The sequence below is a fragment of the Symphalangus syndactylus genome, chromosome 10, assembly GCF_028878055.3.
Source record: "Symphalangus syndactylus isolate Jambi chromosome 10, NHGRI_mSymSyn1-v2.1_pri, whole genome shotgun sequence".
Taxonomy (NCBI): Eukaryota; Metazoa; Chordata; class Mammalia; order Primates; family Hylobatidae; genus Symphalangus; species Symphalangus syndactylus.
This window is the reverse complement of record NC_072432.2, coordinates 30,320,321-30,334,615: the sequence shown is the minus strand read 5'-3', so window position 1 is coordinate 30,334,615 and position 14,295 is coordinate 30,320,321. Positions and strand designations below refer to the sequence as shown.

The 14,295-nt window shown below is 40.8% G+C and overlaps 1 protein-coding gene across 5 annotated transcripts in view; it reads right to left on the bottom strand.

The window, feature by feature from the left end:
- The window catches only part of LEF1 (lymphoid enhancer binding factor 1), a 121,383-nt gene that overhangs the window by 18,052 nt on the left and 89,036 nt on the right, over positions 1–14,295 (bottom strand). For all 5 annotated transcript variants that reach the window (XM_055296783.2, XM_055296782.2, XM_055296785.2 and 2 more), the window contains 3 exons: positions 12,973–13,095; positions 11,708–11,870; positions 4,916–5,023 (listed from right to left, as the gene is read on the bottom strand). In XM_055296783.2, the coding sequence (XP_055152758.1) occupies positions 4,916–5,023; positions 11,708–11,870; positions 12,973–13,095 (394 nt within the window). The remainder of the gene's footprint in view (positions 1–4,915; positions 5,024–11,707; positions 11,871–12,972; positions 13,096–14,295) is intronic.

The following is a 14,295-nucleotide window of genomic DNA, read 5'->3' as shown; positions in this document are numbered from 1 at the left end:
GTTCCATTTTAGTTATTTGAAAATACCTGATGCAGGTTGGTCATTTACTATAAGCAGACTATGGCTATACGCTATTAAAATAATTATTATTTTGAGACAGAGTCTTGCTCTCATAACAATAGTAATTATTATTTTTGAAATGGAGTCTCTGTTGCCCAGGCTGGAGGGCAGTGGCGTGATCTTGGCTTACTGCAACCTCTGCCTCCCAGGTTCAAGCGATGTTCCTGCCTCAGCCTCCCAAGTAGCTGGGATTATAGGCGCACGCCACCATGCCTGACTAAATTTTGTATTTTTGGTAAATACGGAGTTACACCATGTTGGCCAGGCTGGCCTTGAACTCCTGACCTCAAGTAATCCACCCCTATAAGTGGGGCTTCTTTCAAGATTATTAAAGGTGCTCTGGGGACAGGGAGTAGAGAGGGAGTGCACGCTTCTTTCAGGTATCCACAACGGTCCTTTCAATGTAATTACTGCAAGGCTCAGAAGTTGCGACAAGGTTATTTTATGTGTCTGGAACCTTATTTCACACTTTCTTCTTTCCCAGCTCCATTTACCCTTCAACCCGTGTCTCAAGTGTTATCTATTCCATGAACCTTCTCTGCTCCACACCTTGTTGGTCCATCCCTCAGGCAGAGCTGGGGCTCCTCTTCCTCGCTCCCCATGACCCTGAGCTCACTGCATGACTGAATGCCTCACAGATGCTATAATGGACTCTGTCCCCAGAGCACCACCTGGGTCTCTTAGCACCACGCTCCCCCACTCACACATGTCTAGAAAATAGCTGGCACACAATGACCAACTGAGCCTGTACCGTTACGCTTCTACCACTAAATCAAATAACCTGTTACCTTCTAGGATATCAACCAGTTCTTCAAGAGAATCTACATTTATGATATGCAAAAAGAACTAAGTAGTTTGGATGTATTAAGGTCAAGTTATACAAAAACCAAAATTCATGTATGGTAAAAACAAAAAAATTTTTTTGTTAAAATTATATGGACTATATAATATTGGGAAGCATTAAAAACTAAATTGAAAAGTTCTAACATTATAAATATTTGGCTAATATCACCCAAGAAAATTTGTGCACTATTAATTAGCCTGTTATTAGCCAAAGTTATAAAAACAAGTTGAAATTAAAAATCTATGTCATGTAATAAGGTATTTTAATACTGAATAATTGAGATATATGTTTCACACAATCTCACTGGGGATCAGGATACCATTCTGGCACTAAATGCCTTCATTTTACCTTTATTCTATCCCTGTACAGTACTGTTATTTAAAGAACAGTATCTTTAGATAAAGTACTATCATTGATCAGCTTCTGTTTGCCTCAGTAATTGAATGACTTATTTTGATTATGATGAAAACACTATGAATGAAGCTGGGCTTTCCCTTCATTCAAGGAATATGCAAAACAATTTCCTTTAAAAGTTGTGCAGAGGGAAATCTTTAAAGATAAATTCACATTACTGTAGCTTTCTTTAAAACTACTTTCTTCCCAACTATCAACATGGAGAAGAGAGAGCAGATACAGAAAGAGAGAGAATATATAGGTGTTTCTTTTATGTCTTTTTAAAAGTTAAAACTCATTACTTAAGAATTAGAAAAATAAATTTAAAGGCATTCAACAAGCAATGCTGAATAAAATTCACAGCACAATGAAGGTTACAAAGGTCAAATGAGGAAGATTAGCTCTTCCCCTTTAGACAAACTACATCCAAAAGACACCCAGGGCAGGATTAGAAGAAGACACTTTTTTTTTTTTTTTTTGGAGACAGAGTTTCGCTTTTGTCATCCAGACTGGAGTGCAATGGCACAATGTGGGCTCATTGCAACCTCCTCCTCTCGGGTTCAAGCGATTCTCCTGCCTCAGCCTCCCGAGTAGCTGGAATTACAGGCCCACGCCACCATGCCCAGCTAATTTTTGTACTTTTAGTAGATACAGGGTTTCACCATGTTGGTCAGGCTGGTCTCGAATGCCTGACCTCAAGTTATCTGCCTGCCTCAGCCTTCCAAAGTGCTAGGATTACAGGCGTGAGCTACCATGGCTGGCCAGAAGAAGACACTTTTGAAATCCTCTGGGTGAACACTGATCTTCCTACTTACAGGGCATGGCAGGGGCTCTATATAGAGATGGTAATTGCTGCTCAGAAAACAGAAGCCTGGTTCAGGGGTGAAAATTCTTCAACTACAGCAGTCTTAAGAAAGCACCGGGCCGGGCGTGGTGGCTCACGCTTATAATCCTAGCACTTTGAGAGGCTGAGGCGGGCGGATCACCTGAGGTCAGGAGTTCGAGACCAGCCTGACCAACATGGAGAAACCCCGTCTCTACTAAAAAATCAAAATTAGCTGGGTGTGGTGGTGCATGCCTGTAATCCCAGTTACTCGGAAGGCTGAGGCTGGAGAATCGCTTGAACCCAGGAGACACAGGTTGTGGTGAGCCGAGATCGTGCCATTGCATTCCAGCCTGGGCAACAAGAGCGAATCTCTGTCTCAACAAACAAACAAACAAAAACAAAAAAAGCAAAAAGAAGGCACTGGAAGACTGAGCTAATCCACTCAGGAGGAGGAAAATCTTGTAGATTTTGAAGTCAGAGTGACCTGGGTGAAGACTTCAGCTTAGCCACCTACTATAAGGCCTTGGATAAATTACCTAAACTCTTCAGCCTCTCAATTTTCTCACCTGAAAAATGGAGTAATAATATTCATGTAATAATATTCATTCCACCACTGGGTTGCGGTCAAGAATTTAAGACAGTTCCTAACCATCAGCATATGGTAGTTATTAAGGCAACCAAAATAACTCAGAAGAGCTGACTATGCTGTTTCCCATAAGTAACAGACAGACTCTTACTTCCTGTGTCAAACTTATATCCAATGTCTGAACTCCAAACCTTGACCACTAAAGTGACTTCTGTGGAGCACATTATAGGAAATAAATTGTGCAACCCATTTCCAGAAATAAGTTTCCATGTGTGTATGACCTCAGATACGCATCCTTGTCATCTTCTCTGTGAGAACTTGAGCCCCACAGGAGCACCTAAAGCAATGGCTACATATTAAATTGTATATTAATTAATGGCTTCGCTCTTGCTCTTTTGAAAAGAAATAATTCTACTTTTATTAAGACTGACCTGGCTGGCATTTCTAATGCTCGTCTCACATAGACCGTGAGAATTACTATAGACTGAATGTTGTGTTCTCCCAAATACATATGCTGAAATTCAACCCCCAATGTGATGGTATAATGAGGCAGAGTCTTTGGGAGGTGATCACAGCCTAAGCAAGGAGCTCTCATGAAGGGGATTAATGTCCTTATAAAAGAGACCCTGGAGCACTCTCTTCCCCCTTCCTCTACCTTGCAAAGATACAGCCAGAAGACTGGGACCAGGCCCTCACCAGACACCAAACCTGCCTGCACCTTGATCCTGGACTTCACAGGCTCCAGAAGTGTGAGAAATAAACCTGTTGTTTATAACTCACCATGTCCATGGTATTTTATTATAGCAGGCTGCATGAACTCAGACATAACAACTGCAAAATATTAAATTACTTTAACAGCTTAAATAGTGAAAATATTCCCCTCTATAAAACAGTCTTTGCCCTATCAAGACTACATAAGATGCTCAAATTCTACAGTAATAAAACAATTGGCACTATAAATGAGGTATTTCCTGCTGATAAAATTAGTATGACTTAAACATGATATACCTACACTGAATAGAATACATGATAGATGCTGGGGTACAACAACATGAAAAAAGATTTTTTACCCAGTTTTAAGTAGTCTGTGGCAAAACAGTCACCTGAATACATTGTTTATAAGAAGTATAAAATAATACAGTCCTTTGGAAAGCAATGTGACAATATGCATCAAGAAATTTAAAATAGCCGGGGCAGTGGCTTATGCCTGTAATCCCAGCACTTTGGGAGGCAGAAGCAGGCAGATCAACTGAGGTCAGGCATTCAAGACCAGCCTGGCCAACATGGTGACACCCCGTCTCTACTAAAAATACAAAAAATTAGCCATGCGTGGTGGTGCATGCCTGTAATCCCAGCTGCTTGGGAGGCTGAGGCAGAAGAACTGCTTGAACCCAGGAGGCGGAGGTTGCAGTGAGCCGAGATCATGCCACCACACTCCAGCCTGGGTGACAGAGTGAGATTGTCTCAAAAAAAAAAAAAAAAAAAAAAAAAAAAAAAAAAAAAAAAAAAAAAACACCAAAAAATAACTTTAAAATATTTATATCCTTTACCTCCACAATGAATCTATTCAACATAAATAATAGTCCTAAATACAGAAAGAAACTGTTATGTACAGACATATTCACTGAAGGAATATTTACATTTGTAAGAAAAACAATAGGAAGCAACTTAAATGTCTAAAAGCAGGAAAAAATACGATCAAATTGTGAAATTCACTTAATGGAATATTGATAGACATAAACACTGTGCCACAACAGAGAAATGCTTTTTAAATATAAGATCGAGAAGTATGCAACAAACATGTATATATATACACCCACGCACACAAACATACAAGTAAAAAAAAAACCACGCATAGAAAAAATATTAGAAAGTAATATAAGTAGTTATTACTAATGTTGCCTTTACATAGTAAGATTATGGTCTTTTTTAAATTTTTCTTTTATCGAATTTTAATAATAAGGTATTAGTTTATTTCAAAAATTTTATTTAAAAGCATTCATTAGCACCCATAGCAAAAAAAAAAAAAGATAGCTCAAAGCTTTCATAATGCAATATATCCATGAAATCCTTATTACAAAATTCATTAACTTCCAAAAAATAAGTAGTACCAGCATTATATACACCCTAAAACACATTTCCTTCTTGAAAGCAAAAGAGCGAATGAGTGAGAGTGGAGAGCCACTGGTATGGAGGAGGGGCTTACATAATTGTCTCTTGCAGACCAGCCTGGATAAAGCTGCATATGTAGCTGTCTTTCTTTCCGTGCTAATTCATAATATTTAGCCTGCTCTTCACGGGAGAGGGCATGCCACTAAAACAGAGAGGAAGGAAGAAAAAACAAAAGTAAGCAAAATAGCAATAGTATATTTTATGTTTCAAAAATCAAAAAAATGAAAATATTAAGCATTTAAACTTTGATTTATTTTTAAATTGCAGAAGACCAAGTGCCAAGTGCTGTAGAAATCTACTTGTAGTCTAGTGGCTACAGTGAAACTCAAACTTTGGTTTCTCTATCCTGTTCTCCGATATCACATGAAACACATCAAAGTCAACCAAAGTGTTCAAAGTAAAATGGTCTCTGTCACCCACCATTTCTCTTTTCCAATATAAATTAAAAAGAACTTTCACTGGTGAACCTCAACACCCAACTTAACCGTTTTTCACAGTTAGTAGCATATTCTGATATCTGAGCCCAAGTACTTTTTATTTATGCAAAATGTGATAATTTCCAGATGTCTTTTAAAACAGATACACCCTTTCCTCATATGAACACTTTCCCATTTTGTCATATGAAGAGTCTGAAACCTTAATCATATGATTATCTATAGAGAAGGACATGAAAAGTCAGCCTATCTCCATCTCTTCATTGTCTCCTCACACTCATATAGATACTGTCCATAGGGACAACACTGATGACACTGTCCAGTCACACAAGCATTTATGGATTTATGGCTATGGCTTTTAGCTTCCTTCTGATGGACAGCAAGGGGCATTATTTAAGTTTATTTTTCCATCTAGAATTTGAGACTGTAATTTCTAATATGAAGAATGTAGCTGCTAATATCCTTCAAACTTTTTGTCTCCTTTTTACATAACTGATTATATAGCATATATAACAAAGTCGTTTATGTAGGAAAGGTATCTGTTTGGGATTTTAAGGGGTTTACATTTGCACACTGCTTTGCATACATCTGCACATGACTCACCCCAGTCCCCAGCAGACAGTGTTCATGCATTTTCCCAACTTCCCCAATGCCAGGATCTGCCGGCAGAACTTTCCAGGGAGAATCATCTGGGATTTGGGAGAACCACTGTCCATGAGGGTATGACAAAGAGGCTATGGTAGCTATACGAGGAGACCACAGCCCAGACTACGCAAACATACATGCTCACCTGAGCACATACACACACACAACACACACACACCACTTACATGCTCACCCGAGCACGTATACCCACACCCACATGCATAACACACATGCTCCTCTGTGCACATAAACTACATGCACACCACACACGCTCACTTTTGCAGCCGCATGTGCTCACCTGTGTGCACACACACAATCTGTCAGCTGGGAGCCTCCCTGCTCCTGCTCCTCTAGCTCTCAGGTATGGAGCTTCCCATTTTGCTTCCTTCCCACTGCAGGCTAAGAGATTCTTTCCCATTCATGGCTGCCCTGCATATTAATTTTGATCTCCCTATTCATGTTTTTTAAAATGATTTTTAAATAAGAAGGTTGTGGGTGGGTTGGAGGAAGGATAGAGTGAGAGAGTGAGAGAGGTTGATGAGAGAGAAAAACTTCTCCTAGAGGAGGCTATGTCTATGTCCTAATCAACCGGGACTCAGCCTCTAAAGTGTAGCTGAGAAAACAAACACCTGCTGCTCTTGTTTGACAACAGAACATGAAGCTGATTTCATGAGACATGACAGCACCTTCCGGCCACACCCCACCTCCAGTTCCAACCTCCAGTGCGAGAAGCAGCAGTTCCCACTAGCACGGCAACAGAGTCCATTTCCTTTGAAAGCCCCTTAAAAGTCAGGCCGTCTGTGCTGAAGAGGATAGGTGATTTATTGTTTAATTGCTTTAGAAGTGCAGAGTGTGAGGTTAAAAAGCATGACACACAGCAGGGCTTGCCCTGAGCCTAAAGGCAAATCAGGTGATGTGTTTTTGTTTAAAAAAAAATTAGAGGGAGGTGCCAGAAAAACAAAACAACACAATCCTGGAAACAGTTACCTGAAGTACAGTTCTTTGTACTAGTAGAATAAACATTAGACAAATCGAGCCTGAGAAGAATCTGTCTGGGGCAGCAGCGGTGGTTTAAATTGGGATGGAAAAGTCACACTGCTGCTAGGAACTGACAGCTTTTTAAACCTGGAACACTGACCTAGTATTGCAGACCTTCACAGGGAGAAAAACCAAACTGGATACAAAAGGAAACATCATTGGTTTTTTTTTTTTTTTTTTTTTTTTTTAAAGAGACAGGGTTTCGCTGTGTTGCTGGAGTACAGTGGTGTGATCATAGCTCACTGCAGCCTCGAACTCCTGGGCTCCAGCAATCTTCCCACCACAGCCCTGAGCTAGGATTACAGGAATACATTACCATGCCTGGCTAATCCTTGATTTTTTAAAAGAAAAGCGATATTTATGGTAGGGTGCAGTGGCTCATGCCTATAATCCCAGCACTTTGGGAGGCTGAGGCACACAGATCACTGGAGGCCAGTGGTTCAGGACCGGACTGGTAAACATGGCGAAATCCTGTTTCTATTAAAATACAAAAATTAGCCAGGCGTGGCAGTGCATGCCTGTAATCCCAGCTACTCAGGAGGCTGAGGCATAAGAATTGTTTGAACCCAGGAGGTGGAGGTTGCAGTGAGCCAAGATCGCACCACTGCACTCCAGCCTGGGTGACAGAGCAAGACTCTGTCTCAAAAAAAAATCTATTTTTAGTAGATACGGGGTTTCACCGTGTTAGCCAGGAAGTTCTCTGATATTTCTAATGTACAAAAATGACTCACAAATAGAAGATCACTTACCAAAATGAACAGTAGATAAAATGATGTAATTAAAGTTTTGCATTGAAAACAAAAACAAAGTCTAGTACAGACCTGAAAGATGGTCTTTCTTTACAGGAATTTCTGAAACACAATTGACTAAAAATGCTTCTCTATCTCTGTTTACTGCAAAATAAAGAGTCAAACTTTTTAAAAATCAAATCTTATTGTCAAGATTTCACCAAGTTGTGGGGAAAATACCCATTTAATTTGAATAAACTTGTACAGTTCCAAGATAAAACATTCTCATGATAAATTTGTGATAAAGGGATTTCCTTTAATAGCCAGGAAGGTCTGAAGAGAAAAGGCTTATTTTAAAATAAAATTTGTGATATTATTTATAATATGGATTAAAAATAAAACTTTGATTAATTCATATGAACACTATTTTAGAGATATACTAAAGATGAATAAAAATCAAAAGATAAAGTGTTCTGGGATGGATTTAAGATCCACTTTTAAGAACTCAAATTATCCCAGTGTAAAACGTCATGATTTTGATGCCAGACACTTTAAAGAGCTAGCAAGGGCTGCCCTGCCAGAGGGGAGTTATGAAAGGATAGAAAACCTGATCTTAATCAAAGATCTCAGAGACCTATAAATAGAAACAGGTGTCTAAATCAGAGACAGACAGAGACCCCAAATAAGAACCATCCTTTAGGACACATGCTTGGATCTGGGGATTGTTAAGGGAGCTGAGAAAGTAGCAACTGTTGGAAATGTGCATTAAGAATAGGAAGCATACCTTCATATCATATCCTCACTCTCTTGAGCAGGAAAGTAATTCCCACTGGAGGGCCAGGGGGCCCTTAACTCAAAAAAGAAAAAAGAAAAAACTAAGAGTTGCATACAAGCTGAAATAAAAACATCAGCCCTTCTTTTCCTCTGATTTCTTTTTTTAAAGAGTCAGGGAAAATGATCATCAGCTTTTAAGGCGGAGTTCTTCCAAGATGATGGGAATCACTCATCTGCCATGATCTGGCTTGGGAAAGCATCGTAATTATTGTTATTAAGTGTCTAAGAATCCACAGGGAGATAGGGCATTGTACACAGGACACCAAAAAAGCTATAATCTATCACCGCATCCTCCCCTGGAAACCCTGGTGACTGGCAGATTGGAAATCGCTGCATTGTGAGGCTATCCAATGGGGATCAATAATGTAAGGGGCCTCTGCTTCCCTCCTGCTCACATGGACTGGAAACCTCCTAAAGGTTTTCTATTATAAATGCTCAAATTTGTTAGGTTCAGAACAGACCTGGTAAAATTATCATCGACAATAGCTAACACATGATCCTCTATGTTTCACAAGGGTTGTTAGATCCTTCTCAACTGAATGTTCATTTGCCAATCATGAATTTGAGAGGTTGCAAAAACAAACACAGGGTCACAAATTAAGAGGCTACCACACAGATATGAAGAGCATCAACAAATCAAGATGGAACATTTCTAAAATTATCATGATAATGTGACTATGGTGAAAATGTAATTTAAGTTAGAGAAATTCAAACGTTTCTTACCACTCTTCAGCCATCTAACTGAAGTCACTTCAATCCCATGCAAAGTACTTGGAAGGACTATGTATGTCTTCTGGCTGACAGTTGGATAAAAAAATCTTAGAGTGTCTATCCTAGTTGTAGCCTGCTGCCTGGTACATAATAGGTGCTCAGAAAAATATCATAGCATTGGTGAAAGAATGAATGAAAAGGGCAACCCAGAAACCTGGCAGGTGTACACTTTGAGATTTGGAGAACAGTCTTTCTAGAGTCAAGACTCCTCAGGATATACATTCTTCCATGTAAAGCCTCACTGTAGAACAGCTCTGCTTCTGTCCTGGAAGGAGTGGCCACCTCTGTTTGCCAGGATGGTCCCCCAAAGGCCTTGCTGTAGCTCCCTAAAAGAGCTAAGCGCTTTCCTGTTTCAGAGGCGGCACACACATGCTACTCCATCTGCAGGTGGGGGAGTCTACCTCTCTCCACTTGTCTCTACTTAGCTCTCACATCTCAGCTGAGATAGTTTCCTCAGAGGGGCCTGCCCAAGCCCCTACTGTTCTTTCTCACTGAATCTTACTCCCTACATTCACAGTATTTATCATAATTTTTATTATCTATTTATTGGCTAATTATTTGTCTAATGTCTGTATTCTGTCATAAAACTTGAAGCTCCAGAAAGGGCTGTATCTATTTTGGCTAATACAGGCCCTAACAATGATTAAAATATATGTAAATTCTAGGTGGATATTTATTTAATTTTTCGAGACAGAGTCTTTTCGAGACAGAGTCTCTCTGTTGCCCAGGCTAGAGAGCAGTGGCAATCTCGGCTCACTGCAACCTCCGCCTCCCAGGTTCAAGTGATTCTCCTGCCTCCTGCCTCAGCCTCCCGAGTAGCTGAGATTACAGGCATCCACCACCACACACTCAGCTAATTTTTGTATTTTTGGTAGAGATGGGGTTTCACCATGTCAGCCAGGCTGGTCTCGAACTCCTGACCTCAGGTGATCTGCCTGCCTCGGCCTCCCAAAGTGCTGAGATTACAGGCATGAGCCACCGTGCCCAGTGGCTGCATCTATTTTATTCAACAATTATTACCTAATCTCCAGGCATCATGCCTGACCTAAAAGGATAATAAATATTTGTTTAAAGAATGATAATGGGGCTTTAGGAGGTCGAGGCGGGTGGATGACTTGAGGTCTGGAGTTCAAGATCAACCTGGCCAACACAGTGAAACCTTGTCTCTACTAAAAAAAAATACAAAAATTAGCCAGGTTTGGTGGTAGGCAACTGTAATTCCAGCTACTCGGGAAGCGGAGGCAGGAGAATCACTTGAAGCTGGGAGGCAGAGTTTGCTGTGAGCCAGGATCATGCCACTGTACTCTAACCTGGGTGACAGAGCGAGACTCATCTCAACAAAACAAAACAAAACAAAACAAAAAAGAATGATAACAGGGTCAGGAACGGTGGCTCCCACTTATTCACCCAGCACTTTGGGAGGCCAAGGTGGGAGGTTTGCTTGAGCCCAGAAGTTTGAGACCAGCCTGGGCAACATAGCAATACCACATCTCTACAAATTTTTGTTTTTTAATTAGCCAGGCATTGGCCGCTGCCCCTTCTAGCAAGTGAGGAGCCCCTCTGTCTGGCCGCCCCGTCTGGGAAGTGAAGAGCGCCTCTGCCTGGCTGCCCAACTGACTGGGAAGTGAGGAACCCCTCTGCCCGGCCACCCAACTGACTGGTAAGAGAGAAGCACCTCTGCCCAGCTGCTGCCCTGTGTGGGAAGTGAGGGGCGCCTCTGCCCGGCTGCTGCCCTGTGTGGGAAGTGAGGGGCGCCTCTGCCCAGCTGCTACCCTGTCTGGGAAGTGAGGGGCGCCTCTGCCCGGCTGCTACCCTGTCTGGGAAGTGAGGGGCTCCTCTGCCTGGCTGCTGCCCTGTCTGGGAAGTGAGGGGCACTTCTGCGCAGCTGCCACCCCATCTGTGAAGTGAGGAGCGCCTCTGCCCGGCCACTGTGCAACCCTCCAAGTGTGAAGTGACAGCCTTGTGTGTGATCTTCCTGCCCTCCCCAAGTTTGCATTTTCAACATTAAAGTTTACTTTTTAAATTGGAAAAAAAATTAGCCAGGCATGGTGGCACAATGACTATAGTCCCTGCTATTCGGGAGGTTGAGGTGGGAGGATCACCTGAACCCAGGAGGTCAAGGCTGCAGTGAACCATGATCATACCACCGTACTCCAGTTCAGCTTGGGCAACAGAGTGAGACGCTGTCTCAAAAAAAAAAAAAAAAAAAAAGAATGACAGTAAAAACAGTTATCAAAATTGTTTAAAATGCATCATATCATATCTTGAAGTGCAAATACATTCTATGACCACCGGATATGTGATTAAATTGGGGCAGATTTTCATGAAGCAGTTCCATGGCTACCATGAACATTTATACATGACTCCGCTACTTACCCTTCTGCCGAGAATCTGGTTGATAGCTGCACTTTCTTTTAGAGTACACTCAGCAACGACATTCGCTCTCATTTCTTTCATGTATAACATAAAAGCATTCAGAGGCTTCTTAATGTGAGGTCTTTTTGGCTCCTGCTCCTTTCTCTGTTCATGCTGAGGCTTCCTAAAAGGTGGTGGTGGTGGTTAGGGGAAGGGGTGGAAGGAATGAGGAAGGGATGGGGGACAAGAAATGCAGAGCACCTGCTCACATGGCTGCACTCAGGATGGGGACAACCCTTTCGCCCCAGAACACCACCAACTTGGAAGAGCAGTTTTTGACTCATTTGATGAAACATTAAGAGGCAAACAACCCATCCAATAGGGCTTCCTACCTACTCAGTGACTGAGAATAAAACCCTTTGGTTTGAGAAAGTGGACCTGTCATTATAGAACTATGAACACGAAGTAGAAATGGACTTGGCATTGTGAAGATGCTCCAGGTGGGCTCTGAGGCTGAGTTCTCTGGTCCCCTCAGAAGAAGCTGAACACACAGCACAGGTGATCATTCCTCTTACGGAATAGAGGTTCTTAACTTTTGCAGGGGGTTAAGGACCACTTCGAGAAGCTAATAAATCTTTAGACCTTTTCCCCCAAACAAATGCATGTTGCCTTCGCGTACATTCGCAAGGGCTTTATGGACCATCACGTGCTGCCTCCTATCCCCACCCTCCCATCACAAAACCTAGATTAAGAAGCTAATTACTCATCTCTTCAGAGTAAATTAATTTAGGTCTGCACTCACAGTCTGAGACAACCCTGGCCCAACAGGGAATCTTGGGCTTTATTTGTTCCTTTCCCTTGAATTCTGTGCTGTTGAAGCTTGGAGCCAGGGTAACTGCACTTCCAGAAGAAAGTGCATTAAACCCTCCAATCTACTTCACTCAGGTAGGAACAGGTTCTCCCCAATAATCTGAACCAAATGAAAATTCGGTGGTAAATGGCTAAACAGCTCAAGAGTCTTGAATGCCTATGTTCTGAAGATTCTTCCATTTTGGTGAGGTTCCCATGATCTTTTAAGGTCTGTGCTCCTTTGCGACCTCAGAATCAAAATCAGCACAGTAGGAATGAAGCTGCTTAATGTCCTCAGGGACAGAGCTTTCAAGGCAGAGGTGCACTGAGTTTCACAGTAACAGAAAGGGGTGAAGGATCACTGTTGCAAAGGAGCAACAGTGTAGAAATCTTCAGTATCCTAAGGCAATCACAGCAGAGCCCGGGTGGATACTTACACGTGCATTAGGTCACTGTCAGTGTGGGGATGTTCCTGTTTGACCTGAGGTGTTACAATAGCTGGATGAGGGATGCCAGTTGTGTGGGGACCAGGAGGACCGGGAATCATATGATGGGAAAACCTAAAAGGAGGAAAGAGAAGAAAACAATGTACTACTGGCTGTTGCAGCAAAAACTAGATGGAATTTCAAAGCAATCCACTAACTGCTACAGGCTAAGAGTAAAAACACATCTTTATGCACAGAAGCACTAACTATAAATTAGAGTGGGCTGATAATTATTTTTTTCTTTCTATATTCGGGTGGAAATATTTATAATTATTCCCTGTAGATTTTTCAAACTAATAGTAGAATCTGACATTTTTCCTAGGAGGGCTGTAGGCCATGGGATTAAAAAAAAAAAAAGAGAATCATTTTTCTTGCAAAGCAATTTTGAAATAGGAATTTCACTAAAAGTAATTATTGGAAATATAACACTTTAAGACTTGGCTTTTTAAATGATTTCTAAATGAAAGCAAAAGACATCATGTTTTAAAATCTCTGCCTATATTCCTAAGCAAACCATCACAATGAGAATTTTCTCATATTATTGGCTTCTTCATCCATATTAGGAGGGAACAACTGAGAAAACGGATAGGAATCAGTCTCCCATTTAATAAGGTTTCCATTAACATCATCCAAAATGATTTTCTGTGCAGAAATACACTAATGTTTCAGAGATCTGATCTTATGGAAAACTGATAACAGAAATGAGGAGAAGAATTTAAAGGAAGGATAAAGTTCTGCATCAAGGTTAAAAAAAAAAACAAACAAACAAAAAAAAAAAACAAACTACACTTGCCAAAGGCTTTTTCCCAAGTATGCTTGGACAGCATTAAAAAAAATCTTAAAATATCCACCACCAGCCAACACAAAGGAGGGAAACTGCCATGCAAGAAAAATAAAATAAAGACAGTACTTTCAATAAGCTCTCTAGATAAATTTGGATATGTTTTAGAAATTTTTGCTTTTCAAACTGTTTTAAAGTAAACATTTAATTCAGCAAGAACAACATTCTCAGGTCTTTCATCACAGCCTATACAATTAATTTCCTCTTCTTGAAAGGAACTCTGCTAGGATATATATTTTTCAAAAACAAATTTTATAATATGAAGGAAGCATGGTAAAAATACAAATATTTGACTAAATAATGATGCTTTGCTAAATGTATTACTTGCAAAAATACATGATGCTAGTTATTTGCCTGTGAGAATTCTATCATCAGATAGTTCTTACAATGTTAAAAAATATAAAAATATGTTTTAAGGGGAAGGATATTAATTC